The sequence below is a fragment of the Cheilinus undulatus genome, linkage group 17 (genome assembly GCF_018320785.1).
Source record: "Cheilinus undulatus linkage group 17, ASM1832078v1, whole genome shotgun sequence".
Classification (NCBI taxonomy): Eukaryota; Metazoa; Chordata; class Actinopteri; order Labriformes; family Labridae; genus Cheilinus; species Cheilinus undulatus.
In genome coordinates, this window is record NC_054881.1 from 14,320,526 (window position 1) to 14,347,569 (window position 27,044).

The 27,044-nt window shown below is 38.7% G+C and overlaps 2 protein-coding genes across 8 annotated transcripts; one reads left to right on the plus strand and one right to left on the minus strand.

Moving 5' to 3' along the window:
- Positions 1-1,090: 1,090 nt before the first annotated feature.
- lman2la (lectin, mannose-binding 2-like a) lies at positions 1,091-11,336 on the minus strand. Of its 2 annotated transcripts, XM_041811335.1 has the most exons (9): positions 11,159-11,336; positions 10,611-10,729; positions 9,601-9,718; positions 9,444-9,526; positions 9,271-9,303; positions 8,264-8,425; positions 5,786-5,900; positions 4,675-4,797; positions 1,091-4,557 (listed from the first exon to the last, which is right to left on the minus strand). In XM_041811335.1, exons 1-9 carry the CDS (start codon positions 11,334-11,336, stop codon positions 4,415-4,417), a joined length of 1,074 nt encoding a protein of 357 aa, XP_041667269.1. In that variant the 3' UTR covers positions 1,091-4,414. The 2 variants fall into 2 exon arrangements, with proteins under 2 accessions (XP_041667269.1, XP_041667270.1); XM_041811336.1 differs by lacking the exon at positions 9,271-9,303 and having other exon boundaries at positions 11,159-11,326.
- Positions 11,337-12,762: 1,426 nt separating this feature from the next.
- On the plus strand, positions 12,763-24,085 carry nup54 (nucleoporin 54). Of its 6 annotated transcripts, XM_041811696.1 has the most exons (14): positions 12,821-12,882; positions 15,070-15,180; positions 16,357-16,440; positions 17,329-17,415; positions 18,021-18,182; positions 19,404-19,630; positions 19,713-19,900; positions 20,020-20,216; positions 20,293-20,347; positions 20,493-20,586; positions 21,007-21,114; positions 22,132-22,251; positions 22,432-22,542; positions 23,600-24,085. In XM_041811696.1, the coding sequence occupies exons 1-14, from the start codon at positions 12,840-12,842 to the stop codon at positions 23,726-23,728; spliced, it is 1,716 nt and encodes a 571-aa protein (XP_041667630.1). In that variant the 5' UTR covers positions 12,821-12,839; the 3' UTR covers positions 23,729-24,085. The 6 variants fall into 6 exon arrangements, with proteins under 6 accessions (XP_041667632.1, XP_041667634.1, XP_041667630.1 ...); XM_041811698.1 differs by lacking the exon at positions 15,070-15,180 and having other exon boundaries at positions 12,763-12,882; XM_041811697.1 differs by lacking the exon at positions 17,329-17,415.
- The last annotated feature ends 2,959 nt before the right edge of the window (positions 24,086-27,044 follow it).

The window sequence follows — 27,044 nt, forward strand, 5'->3', positions numbered from 1 at the left end:
TCCCTGCTGTTGAGGAAAAAAAAACAAACACATGGAGGTGTCCTTTTAGAGCTATGAGGGTTGTTTTTTTTTTTGTTGTTTTTTTTGCCAAAGTCCCAGTTAGAGAAGAAGGCAGGAATCTCCAAACACAGATAAGACTCTTCTTACATTGTTTTCCTATGAACTTTAACAAGCCAAAATAAGAAAAGAGGAAAAAAAAGAAAGCACTGAATGATGGAGAAATGCTTTGGTTGTAGTAAGAAGTCTGCTGTGTACTTGTTGGGTCATCATTTGTATTTTATTTTTTTAATAAAACGAACATTTGCACTCAAGAGTTCCTTTCCATTTCTTAACTTTAAAACTTGTTTCATTTCATCAATTTAACCTCAGTTTGCCTTTTACATGATCCTGGTAGGTTTTCTTTAGTATTTTTAAAGTGTGTAGAAAATGCAGAGACAGTTACACAACAGTTTTGGACAAGCAGCTTTTCATATGTGCAAATATCAAACACAACAACAGCTTTTGGATTTAGAGCTGTATGTAACACTAAGCTGGAAGTGTTTTGAATACCTTGAATTTATGTCAGCTAAGAATTTTTGTCTACTGTAAAATCACTAAAGTAGCAGTGGTTCATCTTAACTTTCAACCCAAATATTGATGCTCATAATACAAGAAAAGCTAGTCTGTGGCAGAGGTGGAAAAGTATACGACAAATTTACACCAGCTAAATTCTAGTTACGTAAAAGTACAGGTCTATAAATTTACTCAAGTAAAATAAAAAGTGTCAAATATAAAGTTTATTTTAAGTACTGAGTAGCTATAGATGAGTCGTACAGTAAAATGTGAAATTTCAATATTCGCAAGAACAAGCGAACAGATCTCTAACCAGGTTATTCAGACAAATTCACACCGCCCTCCTCTCCTGATCCTCCTCTCATCAGGAAAGCCACATTTATGAAGCCACATCTATTTCCTGGGAGGGAAGTGGTCAGGGGTGGGGTCAGACAGCTAATTAACATTTAAAGCCACAGACACGGAAACAGCTTGTTCTTAACAGGGCTGAAACAGAGGTTATTAGACATGCAAAAATCCAATACTGGAGTGTTTTTTCAGCAACAAACTTCAATAGTAAAGTAAAACATGTGACCTTTAACATGATAAAAAAAGCACCCTAAGATGACTAGTTTTCTAAAGGGTGCCTTTCAAGGACAAACGGGACAAGTTGCCCTTCAGCTCACCCTCTCATTGAGTACAACCTGATAAAGGGCCCTTTCCTACTCTTAACAAGCCTGTCATAATATGGTATATGCCACATTGCCAGTGACAACTGCTTCAAAATAGAGGCCTTTCTCCAAACTGAAACATGTCAAGACCCAGCGCAGAAACAGATGTGGGGAGGACAGGCTATCTGAACTTGTGCTGATATCAACTGAGAGGGACGTCACTCTCAATGGAGATGGACAGGGAACCATAACTTGCATGCTTGTACAGGTTTGATGACTGCCTGCATGAAGTGGCTGAATTGCTTGCACTTGAACCCAAACAGGTAGTTTCTGCTTCACCAGTGTTTATTTACTGTTTTAGGATTACTTCAGCTTGATTAACGAGTCATATGACATTTGCATGACTCATAATCTTCCATCTTTGCCATTGTCCATGCCTGAGCATGCATGTTCATCTCATAGTAAGGTGATAGATGTCAGCGAATCAGCTCAGGCTCATCTTCCTGCAGAAATTACTCATGTAAAATAAAAGTACTCATTTTAAAAACTTTCACAAACACACAGAAAGCTGCTCAGTTACACTAACATGGGTAAATGTCATTTCTTACTTTCCACGTATGGCCAAATATGTTTCCCATCATTGACCACACCGAGAAATCATATAACCAGTGTAGGTTGTTTTGCCTTTAATGATGCATTAAATAAATTAAGGACAAACAAAAAAGTGATGGAGCACACAATGGATACATGAGGCACACAATTTTCTTCCAAAACAAAGAAAAGTCGAGAGATAAACACAACACAACAACATAGTATAAATAAGGTAGGCTGGTTGTCAAAGTGGCTTGGAAACAGCAGAAGTCCTTACACATTTCATGACTGGATTAAAAACAGAATAAAACACATCTGACATTATAATAAATAACATAGAGAGTCAAAACCTTCATCCAAACACACATCTTGAGTTGAAACCAGCATGGTTTTTGGTTCACTGGAAAAATATGAAACCTATGAGGAACGGTGGTGTCTACACACAACACAAAAGAACACAAACAAAAGGCCGTAATAGTATTCAGTGTGCAAAAACAGGTGTCAATGAAAGGGTACAAGGGGGTATTACTGAGTGGAATTCTCACCATCAGCCCTCTCTTCAGTGCAAAGAGTACATTAAATAAATCTACTTAAAATAAACTTTATTTGTAATAATTTATTTCTATCTGTCCATGAATCCCACAAATCCCTCTTAAAGCTCATATGAGGGACTTTTGATCTGTGTCAACTATAGTGCCTCTATTGACCAATAGGTGTAAGTCAATCGATAAAATTTTATTTGTATGGTGGCAATTCAAAAACCTGCTCTATCAATTATGACAGACTCAGCATAAATCCACCATGAGCACAGCACTACGGAACATTTAGCATAGTTTCAGTAGCAAGGCAAAGCTTCCCTTTACAGGCAGAAACCTCCAGCAGAACAAGGCAGCCTTCTGTGGAAGCTGTGTTGGAGTTATAAAGGAATAGAAGGTAATGCGGAAAAAAAGAAGAGGGAGATGCAGGGAAAAGAAGAGAGGGGAAGGAAGCTGCAGAGACAGAGAGGGGAGAGAGATGCAGAAAGAGAGCTATACTGTATTTTTCCTTTCTTCAATGATCTTGTCCTGTACATGTTGAGGAAAAGTTCTCTGATCAATTCCTGTGACTCTTTACCATGGAAACTGTGAACAAAATCTGTTTTGCTGCCTGCTGTAACTCCCCTCACCTCCCTGCAGCAGTTATTGACATTAAACATAAATACAGTCAGCATCAGGCCATAGTCTTGGGTGGGGCGTCCCATTAGGGAATGCTGTAATGCCTTACATTGAGTCATTACTATTAATCATCAAAGGAAAATAATATGTCAATAAACTTGTCAGAATATGATCAGATTGTAGCACAAGTTTTTAAAAAAGGGTGAATGAAAGACCCCACTTATTAGCCCAACGTATCATCCGCAGTTATCTGGTAAGAGTCAGAATCCAATTCTCTGTAGATATGAAGTACTAAAATTAAAATAACATCAATAACTCCAAGTTTTATGTCTCCCCTGAAACAATCAAACACGGAAAACTTCATGTTAAAGTTACTAGGAGTTAAATGCTGACTATGGACACATGCTGGGATTTCGGATCCCACGTTCTGGACCTTAGATGGGTAAATTAAATAACTCAAATTTTAAAGATTTGGGTTTTAAAGTTCATTTGTAGGGCAGATGGCTACCAAGCAGTTCCTCAGCACTGAGGTTGATGGTGTACTTGTACTCTCAGTGTGAAGCACTGCAACATTTTGAGGGTGTTCCTATTGATGCTGATTGCAGCTATTGCTTAGAGAAATGATCAATAATGTTGCGATGATCTTGCTTGCTTTCACAACTCCTCACAGGAGCTTTAAATATGTGCATAAAATATGAGGAAGGGAAAAATAAATATTTTTACACTGTCATTAAAACACCATTTTATAGAAACTATATTTTCCCTGAAACACCGAAATTGTTGCCACATGCACCAATCTGGACGCAATAGAAGACCTCCAAATCTTAAAAAAACCTTGTTGAATATCATGCATACTATACCTACAGCATGAGATTATAAATATCATCATAAAGTTCATACACAAAAACCAAATGATTGATTGCTTAGTAATGAATTTTTTTTCTAATGTAAAAAGGAGTAGAGATGCATCTTTAGCTAGCAAGAAGTGATGATGAAGACCACAGTCATATTCTCAGGGTGGTTTTGGTTGGCTTTAGAAGTTCTACTGCATGTGGAGCACAAGTAGGAACACAATAGATATCCTTATATTACTTAAATTAATTTCTAAAAGCCACAAAATCAACATCAGCCAGCTGAAAATGTATTTAACAGTCACTTCACTTTCAGAACATAAAAGCTGCTCATAAGAAGTGGTGATATAACAGCCTGTTTTCTGTGAAACACATTCAGAGGTGGAGCTGGTAAGGCCAAGTTGGTGTGCGTCAGGCAGGGGCCTTCCTACTGCTTCATGACTACCAATGGCAAAATCAGAGGATGGCTTTAGTTGTAGAGGGTGATACACTGACTTGTTCTCCCATCAATATATTGTTGTCCTCAGGAAACAGAGTGCCATCAGCCCTTATTAAGGTCTCAGTGCAGCTGGGTCTGATCACCGCAGTCTGTATTTCCATTACCATCATGTCTTTCTCAGTAGAAGCGCTTGCGCCGGGTCTCATTCCAGTGGCTGTAGACCACCAGGCCGATGACGATGAGGAAGATACAGCCCAGCATTGAAAAAAGCATGGTGAAGAACATAGCCACTGCACTCATCCCTTCATCAGTCTGACCCACTGGAAGAGAGGAGCACAGACAGAGGCTTAGAGAAAGGTGGAAAAGTGACAAAACTATCACCTGAGGATGGCACATTTGTGTTATTCCAGCATTGTGTAAGTGTTTGTGCTTCTTACATCGGAGTAGTTCAAAGTTGTCAACACTTGGAATGGTTATCTCCTCTTCCTCCTCTTCCTCTTCCTGTTTACTCTTCAACACAGTCAGCTGGTAGAGTTTCAGGGAAATGATATCATGGTTGTCTATAAATAAGGAATCAGACAATGTGATTACAGTTAGGACAACATGGAGGAAAAGGTTACTTTCTCTTTAATCTTAAGGGAGGAAATGCTCAGACTAAAGTGGCCAAAGTGAATGCTTCATGTTAAACCCCTGAGACCTGAACAAGTGACTTAGTACACAAGCATTAGTATAGATGTCAGTATTATAACTTTAGTAAGATGTAAAGAGGGCTTTAGGGAGAAAAATGGAAAATGCTTGGAAGGCTTTTCACAAGATTTTGGGGCGTTTCTGTGGGAATTTGTACTCATTCATTCTGTAGAGCATTTATGAGTCAGGTACTGATGCTGGACAAAAGGCCTGGCCCTCAATCTCCATTCCAGTTCATCCCAAAGGTGCTCGATGGGGTTCAGGTCAGGGCCCCGTGTGGGCCAGTCCAGTTCTTCCACACTGAACTCATCAAACCATGTCTCTGTAGCCCTTGCTGTGTGCACTGGGGCTCAGTTATTTTGAAAAAGAAAAGGACCTTCTCCAAACTGTTGCCACAAAGTACAAAGCATTGTCCTGAATGTCTAGGTATGCTGAAGCATAAAGGTTGGCCTTCACAGGAGATAAGCAGTCTTGACCAAACCTTGAACAAAAGCTCCACACCATTATCTCTCCTCCACCAAACTTGACTGTTGGCACAGTCAGGCAGGTAACATTCTCCCAACACCCACCAAACCTAGACTCACCCATCTGACTGCCAAACAGAGAAGCAAGATTTGCCACTCCACAGAACACATTTCCACTGCTCCACAGTCCAGTGTCAGTATGCTTTACAAAACTCCATCTGATGCTGGGCATTAAACTTTGTGATGTTAGGCTTGTATGCAGCAGCTCAATCATGAAAACCTGTCCCATGAAGCTCCCGTCACACAGTTTTTGTGCTTACATTAATGCCAGTGGAAGTTCAGAACTTTGGCCCATATAGTGTATGTCAAGCTTCCAGCGAAGAATATGTCTGCTTACCCGAAAGATCTCCAGTGATGGCTGTAGCTCCAAAATAATAACCCATAGGCAGCCGCACCCCAGGGATGTCTAGGCAGTCCCTCCACTCATGTTGCCCTTCAATGTCAATCATCACCTGAAGAATGGGCAGGTATTGAGTGTCAGTAACTTTGAGATGATGTTCACATAGTATAAAAACCTCTACATCACTTTACTTCCCAGGAGCAGTTTATCTGAGTTATAAAGATCGATGAAAAATCAGAATCATCTTAGATATCAGACTTTGATTTAAGTAAATAAGGACTGTTTTCAGAGTTATCCAAATTCTAGAAAGGACAAAGGGGATGTAAAATGCTAGATAGATCCTGATACATCCCTTGTCCCTATCTCAAAGCCTTCTGTTTTATGCATTCACCTCTGTGGCTGGAGTGTCCCAACTCTTGTTGAAATGGATGGGTAGAGTGAGGTGCCAGGACTATATTGGGCCCACTCCAAACTGAGTGTTTCAAGAAATCTCCCAGAATGCTTTGCAACTCACAGGCAAGGTGGCTGCTCAAGAAGTGTTAAAACGTCAAATTTTTAAACAAGATTCAAAATTACAACTTAAATTTACTTACAAAACTATCATGGTCCTTTAGATCTCAAACAAGCATTTTGTTTGGTTGTAGAAATGTCCAATATCGCTGCCTCTTTAGTAATGCTGTTGATGATTACTGATGACATATTAGATACTTGAAGAGTCATCCTAGTTTTTTTTTTTGGGGGGGGGGGGGGGTTAACCACTACACACTGTAACTTTGTTTAAAGGGCAAGGGGTACTTGTTAGTGAGGGGTAGGGGTAAAGCTGATCATGGGACTGAGCTTTAGCGTAATTAACGGTAATTGTTACACAACTCAGTGCTATATCTCATAAATCAGAGTCATCGGTTTATTCCTGAGTAAGATAACAAATAACTTTTGTATTTTATCCATCTAAAAAGCACATCTTGATAACTTTTTTTCCACAGCATCTCCTAAGAGCATGTTTTTACTTTGACATCCTGCTTCTATTTTTTATTTTGTTACTGTGCCTCAATAGATATTAAAGGTGAGGGAAATAATCGATACAGCATAGTACTGCAATATTTTGCATGTCGATATATTGTATCTTCCGCCAAGTATCGATTTTTTTTTTCAAATTAATTGCAAATATGAACTGAAGTTTAGGATACTGGATAAATAGCATAAGTTGCTTTTCTGACCACTTGATGGTGCTGTTGCACCTTTTTCCAGGGAGGTCAGCAGAGGTGACGGCCATACAGCAGGAGAAAGTTAGTACAACCAATATGGCAGCACCAGGGAAAGGACATTAGGAACGCAAGCAGGGCACAAACAACATGGACATGACACATGGGGTTTGCAGAGTGCTGCATGAAAATAAAATACTGCAGTAATACGATAAAAATGAAGGCAAGGCTGATACACAATCAGCTAAACAGTTGGAAAAATGGTATAGATAGAAATATATCGCAATATATGGTATGCCAATACTATATAAAATTGCAATAATATCGAATCGTGGCATAAGTATCGTGATGATATCGAAGCCTGGGGCCACTAGTGATTCCCACTCTAGGGTACTGGGACATGAAAAGAGGGAGATCAGTGTAGCACTGGGAATGCCCTTGAAGTTTTTAATTATTTGTTTGCACTCTTCTTACTCAACAGAGCTTGTAGTTTTTTTCAACTCATTGGAGATAAAGACGCATTAATGATGAAATCCACACCCATGACTAAAATGTTGTGCTCTGACTTGTCTTGAGGCGGAGGCAAAACCATTCGGCTTGCAGCCACTGAAGGCTTGTCATTGCAAAGCACCACACTCCTGTTTCTCCACCTTCAAAACAAAAGTACTAGCTGTTGTACTGTTAACAAGGGGAAATGTAACTTCATACAGCTGAGAAATAAAAATTGAATGGATACTGTGTGGACAGCAAGCATCTCGTGTCAAGATAAGAAGCAATATCTGATGCTTTCATCACACTGAAAGATTTTATCTTTGCATTAACTATGCACTAATGCTTTCTTTGAATACTTTGTTTCTTAACAATTTTGTTTAATTAATGTTAACACTAGTGAAACTTTATTTCTCAAGAATATCGTTCAATACTAATCAAATCCACAGTACAATACAGTTCATGATAAGCAAAAACCACAATCCCATCCTGTTTCTCCTTTTAATACCCCTTTTCACCTGGAAAACCATGCTCCTCTGTTTAGTAGTTTATACTAGAATATAAAAAAACAGCACAGACAGAGGCTGGAAGTCCAGCTTGTATTTACCGAAAAAGATTGGAGGAAAAAAGGAGAGTAACAAAGGTCTCCAAGTGGAAAAACATGGACAGAAGGTCAGCCTACCAACAGTGCATTCGACAGAATCAATATCATAAAATCAGACTCATTCTTCCAAATGTACGTCTGCAAATCACAGGCTGAAAGATGGAGGGTTGCGTCTCTCACCGTTAGCCTGCGACGGATATACCGGATGAAGAGGAAGGTGTCGTGTTTGAGATTGCGGACCATGGCGTTACAGCCTCCGAGCTCCGTGGGCCGACCGTCCCTCTCATGGTCGTAGCTGATGCTGCCGTTGCCGACCATGGCTAACACGAAGGGGAAGATCCTCTTGTGGTCACAGGAGAGAAAAGAGAAAACTCTGTGTAGTTTGGGTTACAGCACTGAGAGGTGATGATATGATATCCAGAGATGGCTGGATGATGAGGAGGACGAACAAAACCCAGGCAAAAAGAAAGGGACAAATACAAGCAGAAAAAAAAAAACGAAATTAAAACAAATGAAGACAAACGTACGGATGACCTTGTCTTACAAACAGTGAAGCAGATCTTAATAACCAAACAGTATCATCTAGAATTACAGACATCAAGGAAACACTTAAGGAAGGCCAAAGCCTCCCTTTGAAGGAGGATAAGCAAAAATACTTCTTATCATATGCTCACAAGGTCAACAAGCCATGCATGCCACAAAAGTTTAAAAACACAGAAGATCACTCAATCTGCAGATTAAATAAACATGTTTTATTTAAATGAAAGTACGGATGAGTGTAAGGGTTGTGTTTTAGTCATTACACATTATGCTGAAACACAACTTTTGACTCATTAACTTGAAAGATTATTGTTACAAATTTACAGCCTTATTCATGTAAATGTAGGACTTTGAGGTTATTTATGTATGTTTTGAATTTGTAAATAACTTTACTTTTGTAATATTATGCCTTTTATCTCTTCAGTCTGTACACTCATAAATTAAGAACTTTATCCTTGCAATTCAATTAATATAATTTTGTAATATTATGACTTAAATCCTGCAAATTTTCTTTGCTGTGGCCCTAACACTCCGTCGTACTGAGGTTATGCTTTCAAACATAGAAAAAGGCTAACAGACCAAATGGAAGCTGTATCGGGACAAAACACATGATTTATCGTCAGATGCTCAAGGTGCTGTTTGTTTACCTGTGTGCGAGGAGTATATCTTTTCTTCTGCGCCTTTCTCCAAATGGTTGCACAAAAGAACACAAAGACATCCTTTTTTTACACAACTCTGCCAGAGCCACTGTCCATGCTTTGCACTAAACCTTCACTCCACTTTTCTCTCCCACTAAGTGTGAAATCTACGCAGAACATACCTCCAGATGTTTCTCCTCATTGGGGTATGTGTCCACAAACACACCCAAGCCAGTGAAATTATCCATATTGCCAAATACAGGACCTGTCAAAGAATGTGGACACAGTGTTAGAAGCACTAAACAGAGAAAAAGTTATTTTTTTCCTATTATTATTTACCTTTCTGCATACGTTCCTTTGTGTACCAAATGGCCAACCCGTCACCGTTAAGGTTCTTCTTTCCTTTTCCGTGAATCTTAAAGTGGACTTGCATCTCCCAGTTCTTCAGATGGCAGGGCTAGAAACACAAAACCGATGAAATTATGCCAACAACTGAAGCTAATGTAAACAACTAGACATGTGAAGTGGACTCAAGAAAATGACATATTTGACATTTTTAATATGAATTTTCTCATTCAACCATTTGCTGATCATCCTTCATATTTTTTGCAACAAGGAATATCTTCAAAGTCAATGTTCTGAGGGGTGGTGGTTTGACGAGGATTTCAAATAAACAAAGAAGGCAGAATAAATAGCAGTCGGTGTTGTCAACTACATCAAAAGTCACCAGTGCAGCCATAACGTAAATAACTTTCTAAGGGCACTCCGCCTGGCTTCAATAAGGACATATAGGGGTTCTATGAGAAAAACTCATCAGCAAACTTAATGGATGTTAAAGCAAAGAGCTTCACAGCACATACCTGGAGCTCTGATGCTACTGACACTTACATACATCAGACACCAGCACTCATTTTCAACTATGGCCATTTTAAATGGCATTTAAATAAATGCACAATTTGTGACAGTAGTACAGACACTAAACCAAAAGGGAGCATATAAACTTTATTTTCAGGAGTTCCACCTGGCTTAGAAACCTGTCAGAAAATGTGAAATTTCGAGTTCTGAGGCTCTTTAAAAAGGCATTAAAGCACTGATGAGTGTTTATATTTCAGATTTGGGTATTTCCTGTAGTCCCTTACTTTGTTACTTAAAAAAGAGGCTTCCAAATTGTTGTTCACGCACTGTGATTGCCTACAGCTAAATGGGAAAGAGTCTCATACAGGTCTTTGCACGTAGCCTCCAATTATCAAAACCACCCCTAAAAATACCCCAAACCGAGGTATGAGCTCACAAAGTTAGACGGGTGCATCCTTCTACTACCTCAGTATTTACAGTATGCAGGTACTTACAATGCGGCTCCACACTGCCCCCTGCCTGCTCTGCATGTCAGGTGTGAGGCGCACCTGGTCGGTGGTTACCATGGCATCCCCCATCAGCTCCCAGTGGGCGGAGCCCAAGGAGCCCACACCTGAGTACACAAAAAGCACCGTCAATAAAATTAGAAAGGCTGGCACAACACAAAGGATACTGAAAAGACCAATAAACAGGTCTGCTTTGTAACAAAGTAAAACCCCTTTTTTCTATTATAGGAGACATGCTCAAAAGTAAAGGTTTTAAAACACTATGCGGTAAATATATCGTGCTACATTTACTTGTATTACAATAAAAGCAAAACAGCATGGGAAGCTTAATGCTAAAGCAGCAACGGTCTTTTATAGATTATAGATGAGAGACACAATATAGTATCTTTATCACTTTTCCTTTAATTATCATGATTCCTTTTCCCTTTTTATTAACGAGAGAGGAGCTCGTGCGCAGATATAATGTAACATTTACTGATTATTCTAGAAATATCTGCGTCTCGTGAATCAGTGTCTAACGGTTGGGACAGCATTACCTTGGTATGGCTTGGATAGGGAAAACTCCCGCTTCAAAAACTCCTCCATTTCATGGTCGTCGTCAGCGAAACACCCACTGAAGACAAAAATAAGAAAACTACATGTCCAGTAGAAATTTAAAGACATAATTTTCCGTTTCGGCTCCCTGAAATGATAGTTCCTGCCGACGGCAGCCATGGTGGGACAAAATTCATCCCACTAAATCATCTGCCTTTATCCCATTGGTTCGCTGTGTTGCATGGCTCGTTTCTATTTGTCCGTTTGGTTGTCAATCAAAATGCCCGCTTGTTATTGGATGTTGCATATGGATTTTCTAAATAATGACAGCAGAGAAAATGATATTTATTTATTAAACTGGAGGATTAAAGCTGTGGCAGAGATGAATGAGCTTTGTAGGGAAAATCTGATTATCATATTACTGAATCTAATCCAGCTTTTAGACGTTGTTTTTCAAAGCAGGGGTCCAGGTCCTCGATCGGGGGCATTGGGTGGGTTGTAGACAATTGCCATAAATAAATCAATAACACTATTTGCTAAAATAAAATCAGAAAAACTGTCTTTTAGTTGTCAGTAATCACAGAATATCGAAAGCTAGAAATAATTTCACAAGACCATTTATGCATCCAGGTACTCTTGGGAAAAATGAGGAAATCAATATCATTTTGTTAATATCATTGTAATTATTATTATTAGTAGTAGTATCTGTAAGTGTTTTAGAGATAAGAGTAGCTATGTAGCCTATAGGGCAGTCTTTTTGATTTATTCCAACACCATGGAGTAAAAGTCCACATACATTTATTTTCATGCATATGAAAACAAAACAAACAAACAAACAAAAAACAAAACAAAACAAAACAAAACAAAACAAAACAAAAAACAAACAAACAAAAAAACAAACAAACAAAAACATAAAACCAAACAAAAAACAAAAAACAAATAGGATTTCTATATAAAAGCTTATTATAACCACTAACAAAAAATAATCATAATAAAGTGAAAAACCCCTAAATGTTAAATTGTAATTATAAGATAATTAAAATATAAGATTTTGAGAAAACAAGTCAAAATAATGAGATAAAAGTCAAAATTACGAGGTAGTAAGTCATAATAATGTGATTAAATGTATTAAATGTCATAGTTATGCAATAGTAAGTCATTATTGTGAGATTTTAAATAATTAAAATTATGAGATCTTAGTCAAATTTATGAGAATGTAAACGCTTAGTATGAAATAAGCTAATTATGAGTGAAAAGTTATCATTTTGACTTATCTAAAAATTATGACTTACCATCTCAGATTTTCGAACTTTATCACATAATTTCTTATTTTTATCTAAATGTTTTACCTTTTTTTTTTTTTTTCAAAATTTCAAATACTTTAATTTCATAACCAAGATGTTTTTATCTCATAATTTTGACTTACTTTACGACAATTTCGACTTTTTGCTTCATAGTTATGACTTATCTTTTCATAATTTCTATCAAAGATTTTGTTTAAAATGATTACCATACATTTATATATCTTCTGTGGTTCCAGACGCTCCTGATCCCAGTATTTTGATCCCTGCCGTAGCTGCTCATCCCTGATGTGAACTGCAGATGGCGGTAGTGTGCCATTACGTTGGGTAAAAAGTGCTTCGTTTAAATGTAAAGAAGAAGAAGTCTGTGCTGACAGGCAACATGGCGTTCAGTTTTGGCGGCCCTGCGACCAACACAGCGGCAAGTAAGTGCTCTTAAATCATATTTGTAGGCATTTTAATGACACGGGAAATATTTGCATTAACACTAGATACAAAGGTTCAACTGACACCGCCTATTTAGCTTCCGTTAGGCAGCCCATCACTCGATGGAGTCCTCTTAGCTCACGGTACATGTATGCTAACTGTGATGAAGTGCTTTCTAATTCCGAGGCATATGGTTAGCTGTTAAGTCCACGTTGTTACTTTTATTAGTATTCAAGTACGCTCGAATTATATGCGATTGAACTGTTAGCTAATAACCGTTACCTTAGCTGTAGTTGCTATAGATGCTAACGAATACATCACAAAGGCTTATCTGCATCTATCCTGCTCGACAGTAGTGTGCTCATAGAATACACAGGTGCATTTAAAAAATTAGATATCAAGCAAAAGTTTATTCCTCCCTTGAGTTACTTCGGAAAGTTACATTTATATATATTCAAGTGTCATCTCATACAAAGTGAACCATTTTGAGATTTTTTTTGTCTTAATCTTGATGAACACAGCTTACAGCTCATGGAAATTAAAAGTCCACTATCCAAGAATAGTAGAATATTTTGGAAAAGTTCAATTTGCAAAGGTTTCCTGAGCCTTGATTCCCCCAGTAAACACAACTGCAGTCATGGGGAAGACTCAACTCTTGTCCAGAAGACAGATAACAAAGATGCACAAGCAACAGAGATGAGTTCAGCCTTCAGAAGATTGTCAAACAAAGCAGATTCAGAAACTTTGGGAGCCTCACAAGAAGTGGACTTAGGCTGGAATCAGTGTTTTAAGAGCCAACACACACAGATGTGCCCAGGAAATGGACTACAGGTGTCATGTTCTTAGTGGAGAGCCAATCCTGAACTACAGATGTTACAAGATCTCACCTGGGCTAAGGAGAAAAAGAACTGGACTGTTGCTCACTGGTCCAAAGCCTTATTTTTAGGTTAGACTAAATTTTGAATTTCATTTAGAAATAAAGGTCCCGCAGTCTAGAGGAAGATCAGAGTTTTCAGTTCTGACAGTCAGTGATGGTTTGAGGTGCCATGTCATCTGCTGGTGTTGGTCCACGGTGCTTTATCACGTCCAGAGTCAACGCTGTCAGTCGTCTACCAGGAGATTTTACAGCACTTCATGGTTCCATCTGCTGAGAAGCTTTATGGAGATACCGATTCCCCTCTCTAGGAGGACTTGGCACCTGCCCACAGCGAAGCCAAAACTACCAGAAACTGGTTTACTGACCACTGTGTTACTGTGTTTGATTGGGCAGCCATCTAGCCTGACCTGAACCCCATAGAGAATCTCTGTGGTATTGTCAAGAGGAAAATTAGACACACTAGACTCAATAGTACAGAGGAGCTGAAGACTGCTATCAGAGCAACCTGGACTTTATAACACTCCAGCAGTGCCACAGACTGATTGCCTTGCCTCCATGCCACATTGCCTAGATGCAGTAATTTGTGCAGAAGGAGCTTCAACCAATTACTGAGTGCTTAAATGAGCGTAATTCTCCAGAAGATCAACGTTTATATATTATGAATCCTTTGTTGGACTGGTGTTTTGTGATATTCTAATATTTTGAGATGGTGGATTTTTGAATTGTATGAGCTGTAAGCCATAATCATCAAGATCAAAACAAAAAAGTCTTGAAATATTTCACTTTGTGTGAGATAAATCTGGAATATATTAAAGTTTCACTTCTTGAATTAAAACACAGGAAAAACTTTCCTGAACTTTTTCATGACATTCTAATTTTTTGAGATTCACCTGTACTAGGGATGTAACGATACACTCATCTCCTGTATCAAGATACTGAGTTTACTGAGCCTTTTTTCTTTTTATTTTCTAACATAAAGTAATTGAAGTAATTTTATGAATAAATCTGATGGATTAACATTAGTTCTTTGTCAGTCTGAACATCAGAATCCATACTAGCTTCCTCCATGTCTGTATGCCCTTGTTTTTAAGGCACTGACATCAAACGAGAAGCTAAATGTAGACAGTGCTCTTTGCTTGTTAAGGATAAGTTTTTGAATATACTATTGGCAAATTAATACAAATTGTCCATATTGCATGCATTTTTTAACTGTATTGTAAGGTATCGTTACATCCCCAGAATACACTGCAGCTGTAAATTTATTATCACTACACCCAACACTCATTGCACTCTCTATGTTCTTGTGAAGACACATCCGGGTTTTCTTTTGGTTCATTTGGAGCCAAAACGACAGCATCAACCACATTTGGCTTTGGCGCTGCAGCCACTACTACCACCACTGCCTCATCTGGATTTGGCAGTAAGTACAGAGTAATGACCCCCACTGAAGGAGGACACCTCTCCTCACCTGTCACCTGAAGTAAACACATCTGCTCTGCTTTGTTTTTGATCATTGTTGTCACTGGTCAGTGAGTTCTTTCCAGAGTTGTCACAAGAGTTTACGCCAGACTTTTTTTTTGTCTCTGGCCTAGATGGATAGCAGTCCTCCAGAGTTCCAGCCATTTAGAAAAATTACATATACTTTACATCAAGGGTTCCCAAACTTTTCAGCATGTGACCCCCAGAATAACAGTAGCACGTTGCAATAATGGACATATATACCAATTTAAATGATTTTTAATTTCTTTTTGTTGTTTTGGAAAGCATCCTGTGAACCCTCACCAGTGTGCAACCTCTGCTTTTGGTAGCCTCATTTGACCAATAACCTGCATTTAACAGCAATAAAACATCTGAAAACAGACACACTGTGATACACTTTTATGTCTGGGCTAAAGCAGGGCTGGTGTCTCATGTTTCTGTCAAAACCAGTGTTACAAACTGCTTCACACAACATCAAAGTCCCCCAATAAAAACACAATAGAAGAATAAATTTGGAATTTAAAAGGTAAAGATACAAAATGTAATGGGGACAAATTAAAACTGGCTATATAAAAGAATAAAAGAGGATCGATAATTAGAGAAAAGATAATATAAGACACAACCCTGAATCAGTGGTTGAATATATAAAGTCATCATCTGAAATAATTTAGGCATCATGGATAAAACAGATTTCACAGAAAAAAAGACATGTCTTTAAAAGTGATTTAAAGAAGCAGCTGATGTAGCCTGTCTGAGATCCTGTCTGAGCTCGCTCCTCAGCCAGGGTGCTCCAAGCAAGCACTCGGTAACTTTTTGTTTTTAAAGTTTGAGATGGGAACGCAGCAATTGCACCATGCCAAACACCAGAACTTGTCTCCTGACTCCTCAGAAATAGAGCAGTGTCATTTTTGTGTTACTTATTAAGACTGATAGTAGTGCACAGCTGCTTGGCAATCTTTTTCAATGGCTAACACCTGGGAGTGTCTCCCCCACAGGGGATGAGGTGGTTGAAATGGGACTAACCCTCTGCTGTCAAAGTAATTTTCCTCTTAATTTCTGTAAATTCTGTCTGCTGGTGTGACTAACTGCCTTTGCTATCTCTACTTTTTCATCAAAGCTCTTACAGCCCCTGGTTTTGGGGCGACCACCACCACTGCGGCTGCACCAGCCACAGGATTTAGTTTTGGCTCCACCAACACTGGTAAGATACGCTAAATAGATGTGAAAAAGCATGTCCATCTTTAGCACTTTTTTACTCCTGTCTCTTTTAGATCTTTTGATGACTGTTTCTACATTTATTAAGGCCAAATAATAGACTGTATATGAGAAGACGATGTAGTATTGGTGTAAAAATAACAGCTATTGCTTTAACCGATTCTGCTCATGTATAATCGTAAATGACTTGACATTATTAGGGGTGGAAAGCATTCTTGTTTCCTGCCCCTATGTCCACTGCTTGTATACAGTCTATTGGCCATACTAAGCCTGACCTTTTACCATTTAACTCCTTCATGTCATTCTCTCTTTCTCGCTGCCTGCCTCTGCTGGCTGCAGGATTTGGGGGGCTGGGAGCTGGAAACACCACGGCTGGTGGGTTTAGTTTTGGGGGGTTTGGTTTAAATGCCAACCCAGCAGCAGTCAGCTTTAATGTGGGGTGCTTTGGTACAGCAACCACCACTGGCACTGTTTTCAATTTTGGTAATAGCCTGGCTAGCACAGGTAGATGACCTTTGTGATTAATAAATCAGTACAGTCTGTGTTTGTAAACACTCATTTTCATCCATTTTCACGTCTATATGGTGCACTTGTTTTTCATCCCAGGTGTTTGTGTCATTTAATGTCTTACATTGTTGTTTTCCACTTGCATGAGGAGAATAACTTTGACATTATGCACTTATATCATTAGATTCCTTTTAATAAGACAGCAAATGAAGGATTGAAACAAATCTGGTTTGCATTTTATTAATTCTAAAAGGAAAGACATGATATATTTTAAAATTATTTGTCAAATGCAGCAGTTTCATCCTTTTCTTTTCTGTCACATCTTTTTTCTTCTCCTTCTTTTCCCATTATTTGCATTGTTTCTCAGGTGCTTTTGGTGGCTTTGGGACGACTACTACTACTGCCACTGCTCCTGGGTCCACCTTTAGCTTTGCAGCTCCTTCCAATACCACAGGTCTGCGGCACGGCTCGGTTCAACCTCAGAATTTGTTGAATTTGGCCTAGTTTTTGTCATTTTTTTGTTTATGAACATGACTGCACACACTAAGTTTTAAAAGAGGACAGGGGAGTATCATGAAATGGGATTTGATTAGTGCTGCGCAATTAATTAAAATGCTATCGTGATATTAGGCTGTGCGATTACATAATCACATAAAGGCTGCAATAACTACTGTACTAAGAAGTATTTGAAGGAAAATAAATGCAGAAAGGCCTTTATGTTAACAATAAAGCCACTAATAATACCTTTATTTTCATGATTTTAAAAGGTAAAACTTTAATTTGGGAAATTATTCAGCTATTTAGCATATAGCATTTTTGATTTGAGAAATACACATATTAAACAATCATTTTTCTTTGCATTTTCCAGCAAACTGTTAATAAAAGCATTTCTTCCATTCCTATCCCTCACTCTGTGCTGTGCATACTGTGCTGTCTTATCCTTAACAATAATCCCCTCTGCAAAGCCGCAGCATGTTTCCTAAACACAGAAGTCTTTACCAGCATTATTCTCATGCTTTTGACTCTTTTTGATTGTCCTGACGTGTTCTTCTTTTCCAGGAGGCCTGTTTGGTAACACCCAGAACAAAGGCTTTGGGTTCTCCTCTGGACTCGGCACTGGGACCGCCACTGGGACAACAGGGTTTGGAACTGGGTTAGGAACAACCAGCCTGGGTGGAGGCTTTGCATGCTTTAATATCCAGCAGCCTCAGCAACAGCAAGGTGAAGTCATGTTTAAGATTATCAGCATAAATTTAAGGGGTGCTACGTGCTTTCATCATAAAAGCTACATACTCACTCTGATAAAACAATAGACCAGTGCTTCTAAAGTTGTGGGCTGGGGCCCTCTGGTGGGTCCCAGAAGTACTGGGGGGGAACCATTTGCAATAAAGAAATAAAACATAAACCTAATTTTAAAAATTAAAATAAAGTTGAAGTCCCAGAATGAAATAAACACAGCCAGAAGATTTAACTCCCATTTATTTATTTTTCTGATGTCTGTTGTCATGGTTTAAATGGTGATGGATAAATTGGTGACACTGTTAAATATTTTACTCTGGCACATCACAATTTAAAGAAATTATCAGTGTCTTTGGAGACTTTAGGGTTTCTTGGACAGAATTTATAGGGTCACAGACTTTGTTTAGTGATAGGAATATTGGAAAGGAGAATATAGGTGGCTTTGCAGATGCCTGCTCAAAACAAATTCAGGGGGCGTTCTTAATTTTATTTTGTGACTCTGCAAAGGCTTTCCTATTAAAGCTAATGTCCTCAAACAGTAATTATCTGTACATGAAGTAAAAACATGGAGGGAAGTTCTTTCAGTCTCATGTTATGGATTTAAAGGAGTTTTGCTGGGCCCCAGAAGATTTTCAGGTTTCACTTTGGACCGCGGCATCATCAAGTATGTATGTCTATAAAATATGGGGGGTACAACAGCTTTCAAAAAGTGAAACCAAAGTATCTGGTGCTCCCCGCACTGACTGGCTGCAGTTATAAGCTCCAAATCTTCCATGTTAACAGATGGGAAATGGACCAAGCTGCAAGGGAAATAAATGCATGTTGAATTAATCTTCATCAAATGAAAATAATCATTATCATGCTCTAGATACAGTTAATGAGTGAAAAGGAAAAGTGAAACATTTACCACCCTTTCTTGGAAGATGATTTAGAATGCAGCTTATGTTATTGTCGTCATTTTTTGTTGTGAACTGATAAAATTAACAGCTTACACAACAACTCTGACACTATGCTGTACACATGCTTATAACTACAGAGGGTGACTAACACTTTATAGCCTCAACATCATCATTAGTCAAACAGTTTACTTCAAAGTAGAACAAAAAGATTGTGCAGCTACAGCATGCAAGACTTTCAAAATTATAATCATAATCAACATCTGCTCTTATGTTCCCTTTCTTTCTATCTTTCTTTCTTTCACAGGGGGCTTGTTTGGTCAGCAGGCCCAGCAGCCAGGTCAGCCTCAGCCCACCCAGCTTTACCAGCAGGTCACAGCTCTGTCAGCTCCCACCTTATTAGGGGATGAGCGTGACTCCATCTTAGCCAAATGGAACCAGCTCCAGGCTTACTGGGGCACCGGAAAGGGCTACTACAGCAACAACACCCCACCTGTAGACTTTACCCTTGAGAATCCATTCTGCAGGTTTAAGGTAATGAATGATGGAGTGGTAGAAGCATTTTTATGTTTATTTGAATATTAAACAGTCTTCCTCTTCTGCGTTTGTTTTCTAGGCGGTGGGCTATAGCTGTGCTCCAGTGAGTAAGGATGAGGATGGTTTAGTGGTTCTAGTTCTGAATAAAAAGGAAGCTGATGTTCGAGCTCAGCAGCAACAGCTGGTGGAGTCACTTCACAAGATTCTTGGAAACAACCAGTCCCTCACTGTCAATGTAGATGGGGTCAAACCTCTTCCCAGTGACCAGTAAGCCACTTTAGCATGTCATGTGTTATTTGCTTTTTCTTTCAGAGAGATTTGTAGCTGTCAGAAATTGTGTTTATTTAAAAATGTGTGATCTCAACCACAACTCTTCTGTGTCTCAGGACGGAGGTGATCATTTATCTCGTGGAGCGTTCACCTAATGGCACCTCAAAGCGAATTCCAGCCTCCACCCTTCTCAGTTATCTGGAGCAGGCCCACATTAAGAATCAGCTCACACAGATTGGAGTTGCCATGTCCGTCACACGCACAGAGCTGTCTCCGGCACAGCTCAAACAGCTGCTGCAAAATGCACCTGCAGGTAAATGTTTAAAATGGTAGTCCACATATTGTTGTTATGGACATTGTTGTCTGAGGATGTTATTTCTTCCCAATAGGAGTGGACCCCATAATCTGGGAGCAGGCTAAAGTGGACAACCCAGACCCTGAGAAGTAAGCTTGCAAGGAACATCTAATTAAGACTTTTCAGTAATGCTGGTGCCTATAAAAAGTATTGAACCCCTTAGATGTTAATTAGGCTTGTCTGGCCAAAAAAAAAAAAAGACAAACACTTTAATCTCAAAAAAATGTTCTCCAGATTGATCCCAGTGCCCATGGTGGGGTTTAAAGAACTGCTCTGCCGGCTGCAAATCCAGGAACAGATGACCAAACAGCACCAGACCAGGGTGGATGTAAGTGAGATCTCTGCTGTCTATTCTTAATGGTTTCCTGGATGTGAAAAAAACCCACTGGGTGTCAATGTAGAGCATCCTGATTACCAAGGGAGGAAATTTGAAACACATTTTTTTGCCTTTACAAATACCGCTGTAAGAGAACGTGCCAGATGCTTTGAACTAATTTTAGCTTTTGCCTGTAGCCTTGTTTTTTTTTAAGATAATTTTGTTGCTAATATATTTACATGCAAGCACCATTCATTATTCTTAAACAGAAGAGACTAAAAGTGTCTCTGAAAACAAACAGATTATGCCCAAATCAAAATCAGTTTCTTTATATAATCAAATGCTGCAAATGAAAGATATAACACAAAGTTATCAGGACAGATAGTCCTTTAGGTTTGAATTGAAATGAATAAGTCACATATGCTGTTCCAGATCATCTCAAATGACATCAGTGAGCTGCAGAAAAATCAGGCGACCACGGTGGCAAAGATCGCCCAATACAAGAGGAAGCTGATGGATCTCTCCCACCGGGTGCTGCAGGTAGCTTCTTGCATTTCAGACAGTGACACAGAACAATAAGTTTGCATTTTATACAGTTTCACTGAATACATGGCTCTATCTTGGGGTGTCAAACTTAGGGCCCAGGGGCAAAATCCGGCCCGCAAAATTATAACATATTTCTGTTATGACTGGCCCATCCGTGTGAAGTCTGCAGATTTCCTCCTTTTTTTTTTTTTTTAATTAAAATGTAAACTTATCCTTGATGATTTAAGATATCCTTAAGTCATAGAATTTGAAAAAGGAGAAAGATAATATAAAAAGTCAGGAATGTGGGAAAAAAATTAATTTGTGTTTCTAATTTAATATTTTCAATTTTGCGTCTCACAAGTCACACTCAAACTTAGGATTTTGACGTTTTATTTTGTACTTTGAGCATTTCAACTGATCATTTTTACTTCTTATATAATATTTTAAGCTTTCAAAATTCACAATTTTAAATTTTAAGTTATATTTTGACCTTTTTAACTAATTATTTTGTATTTTATCTCATATCCACTCCTAACTTCGACTTCATAATCCCATAGTTTGACCTTTTAGACTTACAATTTAAAAATTTGAATCATATTTTGACTTTTAATTTCATGATTACAAATTTTATTTCATGTTTTGACTCATGATTCAAAACTCTTGATTTTGACTTTTTTTCTAATATATTTGGCTTTTTAAAACATTTTGTAATTTCATGTTTAACCGTTTTGATCTTACTAATTTCTTTTCTTAGATTTTGAGCCTTTAAACTCGTCTTTTTAAATTTTCAAATTTCAAAGTCATTTATCATCAGTGCTAAGTTTTTTTCGTATTCTATTCCTGGTGAAATGAGGTTGACAGTTTATAGTTAAAAAGTGACCCTGTCAGGCCCTCAGGTTAGACCTGAATCCAGAATCCTGCCCCTGCTGTGATTGAGTTTGACACCCCTGCCCTATCTTTTTACCCTGTTTCGTCCACTATTCTCCAGTGTTTCTTGTTTATCCCTCTCTGTTGTCTTTTTTCTTGAAGGTGTTGATCAAACAGGAGATTCAGAGGAAAAGTGGTTATGCTATCCAAGTGGATGAGGAGCACCTCAGGGTGCAGCTGGACACCATTCAGTCAGAGCTCAATGCCCCCACACAGTTCAAGGTAAGTTTGGCCCATTTTTCACTCTCTGAGGACGGTAACTAGACTGAGAGGTAAAAATTACTAAGTCCATGAAACATTTCATTGCTTTCTGGGCAAATATTAGATATATTCTTCTGTGACACCGAACACAAAATGTCTTTCAGGAAATTTTACCTGAGTCTGTGCTTTTTCTTTTTACAGGGTCGGTTGAATGAATTGATGTCTCAAATCCGCATGCAGAATCACTTTGGAGCTGTCAGATCAGAAGAGCGCTACAGCGTTGATGCAGACCTTCTCAGAGAAATTAAACAAGTAAGTCAGCACCTTTACACAGTCTGTACCTTTACAGAAAGTCTGTACCCTGTCATGGTAGTTCCAGATGAGGATTTTTCTCTGATGATCAAACTAGAGGTCAAATTCAGACTAGCCAACCAGTTTAGGAAATGAGAAGCCACTACATTTATTTAACACAACTAAACACTGTCCAAAGCAGTTTTACCTGTAGCATATTTAAATGTTTGAGAACATCTGATCACATTCTCCAGTAACTGATGGTTGCTTTAAATGCTGCTGAAACGTGTGGCACTTTGCGACATGCATTACTCTACAGGAGAACAATGTTAACTTGAGTTTGAGTGTGACCAGTGTTAGCAGTGCACTCCAGCAGTCTTCAGTCCGTCTTAGAGGTTAATGTCAACATCCCTGAGCTGAACTTGGTTGCACATTGTTCCACTGAAGTGCTTGTATGCCAGTTTGGCTGCACTGCTCCTACTAGCTGCTATTGGTTCACTGTGCTGGTTTACATCTGGGTAGAAGAGCTAGGGGAAAAAAAGCTACAGCTTTGCGAGTGACTGACTGATTATCACTTAAAGCACTGATTCCCAGACTTTTTCTGCCAGGCCCCATTTGGCAGACAATTTTTCAAAGCCAGCAGTCAGGGATCCTGTGTCTATGGGCACCGTAACCCTTGACTTGTTGCAAGAGTATATCTGAAGCAGAACCAACAGACCTTCCTAAAGAAAAGTTGTTCTTCCATCTATAAAGACAAACCAATAACCAAATCAGCTGTGATACCCATAATTGAAATTGTACACAGGATCTTGTTTCCAGATGGTTATCAGCATGTCTGCTGCTCTCCAACTCATTGGTTTCTGGTCAAACAGTGAGGCAGAGAGGAAGCTTACTGTATGACAATATTTGTCTAAAAATCTGCTCTGAAAGTTGCATACTAAACCCTTAAGTTTAATAACCTTTCACATCCCTGATTCAGACCTCAACAGTTTGGTTTTCATACTCTCCTTTAAATATATTTGAAGACTTAAAGTATTTCCTTAACTAAAAACATTTCTCCTTTATCTTTCCCTTTCAGCACTTAAAACAGCAGCAGGAGGGTTTAAGTCATTTGATCAGTGTCATCAAAGACGACTTGGAAGACATCAAACTCATAGAGCACGGGCTGAGCGACAGTGGACACATGAGAGGAGGCATCCTGAGCTGAGTTTATCCTACATAGAAACACGCTCACATGCTTGGACTCTTGGTAGCAGTCCTCCTAAAAAGCACCATGCCCCTCATCCACACAAGGAAAACACCTCTCTGGTCATGGTATTAAAATAATCTCAACAACAACTTGCTAATCTGCTCTTTCTAGACTGAAATCTTCATGGAAAGACTCTCTAATAACAGCTGGCTTACACTATAATAAATCAGATTAAAAAAGTTGGACTATGAATGTATCAAGCATGTTAACAAGTCATTGAGTTGAGTGTGTCAGTATTGATAATTTGTAAATACATTTTGTATTTCTTTTTTATGCTGTTGTTGGAATATAAATAAATTTCATTTAATCTGAAAAGAAAAGGAATGCTATATTTTTTTCCTTGCATACATTACCACAGGTAAGCCTGTTTTAATTTTTTTTTCTATCTAAACTGTTTTTCCATCCTGAGAAGGAATGTACAGAGGCATTGTTTGGTTTATGGGCCTTATTTTGTCTCTCTGTTTACGCTCACTAAAAACCTCTCCTGTGTTTCGTCAAACAACGGCTTGAGTTGATAGGATTCATGTCCTGGATTCACCACCCCATAGGACTGAAAGGATGACTCACAGTTGAACTGATAGAGCAGCCACTGAATGATAATGATAATGATTGGGATTTAAACATACAACCAAATTTAGCTTTTTATGAGACGATGACAACAGATGGGACATAATTTTGTGGTGACACGTGACATTTCAAGTGCAATGTCCATACTTAGGTCACAGACCTGGTTGCTCGGTCACAGGATTCGAAAATTAATTCATTTGAATGAAAACGGGATCAAAGACTTTTCAATCCAAACGAACAGAGAGACAGCAGCAAATTTCTGATTGGAAACACTTTAACTGATGTTTTTTTTCTCCTGCAAAGTGTTTAACACGGGAGACCTGGGTTTTTTTTAATAAAAAGATTAAAACTCTTAGACTTAAAGATGCAGAAACATGAAAAACATTTAAATATTCACTCTGTATTTGGCTGATCACATTAAAGCAGAATTTTGTCAAAATGACAAGAAATCATTCAAATTTGGAAGCCTTTTAATCAATTATTTGCTGATTAAATCATCCAAATCTTTCCAACCAAATCCCCTTGTTAATGACCTGACAATAAGATAAGATAGGACAACTGTACTGTCTTGTGAGATAATTGAAGTGTTTTCATTAATTCACAGTTTCTATAATGAAAGATGATTGATTATTTTAAAAAAAGAGTGTAATTTGGGTTGCGTTTAAGTAGAAATGTTATTGAACTAGGCTCAGAAAGTAGAGGCATCAGGAATTTTGAGCTCATTTGAGGTGTCCCGAAGCCTAATATAACCTACATAATAATCAAAGGATAACACCTCTCAAATTGATTTTATTTACAAAACATCATCTTGGTTTTTTGAATAGTTGTGTAAAAATCATGCAGAAATAATGTGTTACTGGCCTGAAAATTCTGGATCAAGGTGAAGAAATCTTGTTCACTGAAAAGACTTAGAAGAGCTGTGAACAAAGCTCCTGAGTAACAGCTCCATCTTGTGGTCTTTTGTGTAACTGTAAAATCAGTTTTGATTTTGTGTGATGACTGAACAAAAATGACTTCAATATAACAAATACAAAACACCATGTCACATCAAGACTTTCCTTTAGGGTGTAGATAGTTGACAACATGTAATCAAAAAAGGCTTTAAAACTAAATTTTTGTTGGAAATCCTATAAAAATATGTCTGTGACTTTTGGTTTTATTGATGATTATTGAATGGAGGTTATGACTGGTCGTCAGGTGAAGACTTTTTTCAACATGAAATGTCTGCATTGATCAAAATCTGAAACTTTGTGTCTGTGTCTTCAGAGGAACTACTGTGCCTTGATGGGCTACACCCTGGTCCAGGGGCCAGGCTGGTCCAGCCAGAGGTTGATCCTCAGGAGCATCCCCTCAGCAGCCAGTCCACCCAAGTGTCCCACGGTTGCGCCTCCATGCTCTCCCTCTACAGAGGTACAGTGGCTTGCAAAAGTATTCAACTTTTCCACATTTCTTCACATTACAACCACAAATGTAAATATATTTTATTGGGATTTTATGTGATAGATCAGCATAAAGTGGCACATAATTGTGAAGTGGAAGGAAAACTATACATGGCTTTCAAATCTTTTTAGAAATATAAATCTGAAAAGTGGTGTGCAAAAGTATTCAGCCCACTGGAATCAATACTTTAGAGCCACCTTTCACTGCATTTACAGCCGCAAGTCTTTTGGGGTATGTCTCTACTAACTTTGCACATCAAGAGACTGGAATTTTTGCCCATTTCTCTTTGCAAAATAGCTCAAGCTCAGTTAGATTTGATGGAGAGCACCTATGAACAGCAATTTTCAAGTCTCGCCACAGATTCTCACTGGGATTTAGGTCTGGATTTGACTGGGCCATTCTGACACATGAATATGCTTCAATCTAAACCATCCCACTGTAGCTCTGGCTGTATGTTTAGGATCATTGTCCTGCTGGAAGGTGAACCTTTGCCCCAGTCTCAAGTCTTTTGCTGATTCTAACAGGTTTTCCTCCAAGATTGCCCTGTATGTAGCTCCATCCATCTTGCCGTCAACTCTGACCAGCTTCCCTGTCCCAGCTATAGAAAAGCATCCCTGCAGCATGATGCTGCCACCCCCATGTTTCACGGTGGGGATAGTGTGTTCAGGGTGATGTGTAGTGTCATTTTTCCGCCACACTTAGCGCCTTGTGTTTAGACCAAAAAGTTCAATTTAGTTCTCATCTGACAAAAGCACCTTCTTCCACATGTTTGGTGTGTCCCCCACATGACTTTTGGCAAAGCTGTTAGTAGTTGGCCTGTGGACAGGTTCTCCCACCTGAGCTGTGGATCTCTGCAGCTCTTCCAGAGTTACCATCAGCCTCTTTGTTGCTTGTCTGATCAATGCTCTCCTTGCCCAGCCTGTAAGTTTAGGTGGACGACCATTTCTCGGTAGGTTTGTAGTTGTATCATGCTCTTTCCATTTTCAGATGATGGATTGAACAGTGCTCTGTGAGATGTTCAAAGCTTGGGATATTTTTTTACAACCTAACCCGCTTTAAACTTCTCCACAACTTGATGTCTTTATGGTGTTTTTTTTCACTGAGGCCTTCACAGAACAGCTGTATTTATACTGAGATGAGATTACACACAGGTGGACTCTATTTACTAATTAGGTGACTTCTGAAGGCAATTGGTCACACTGCATTTTATTCATGGGTATCAGATTCCAGAGGGCTGAATACTTTTGCACACCACACTTTTTCAGAT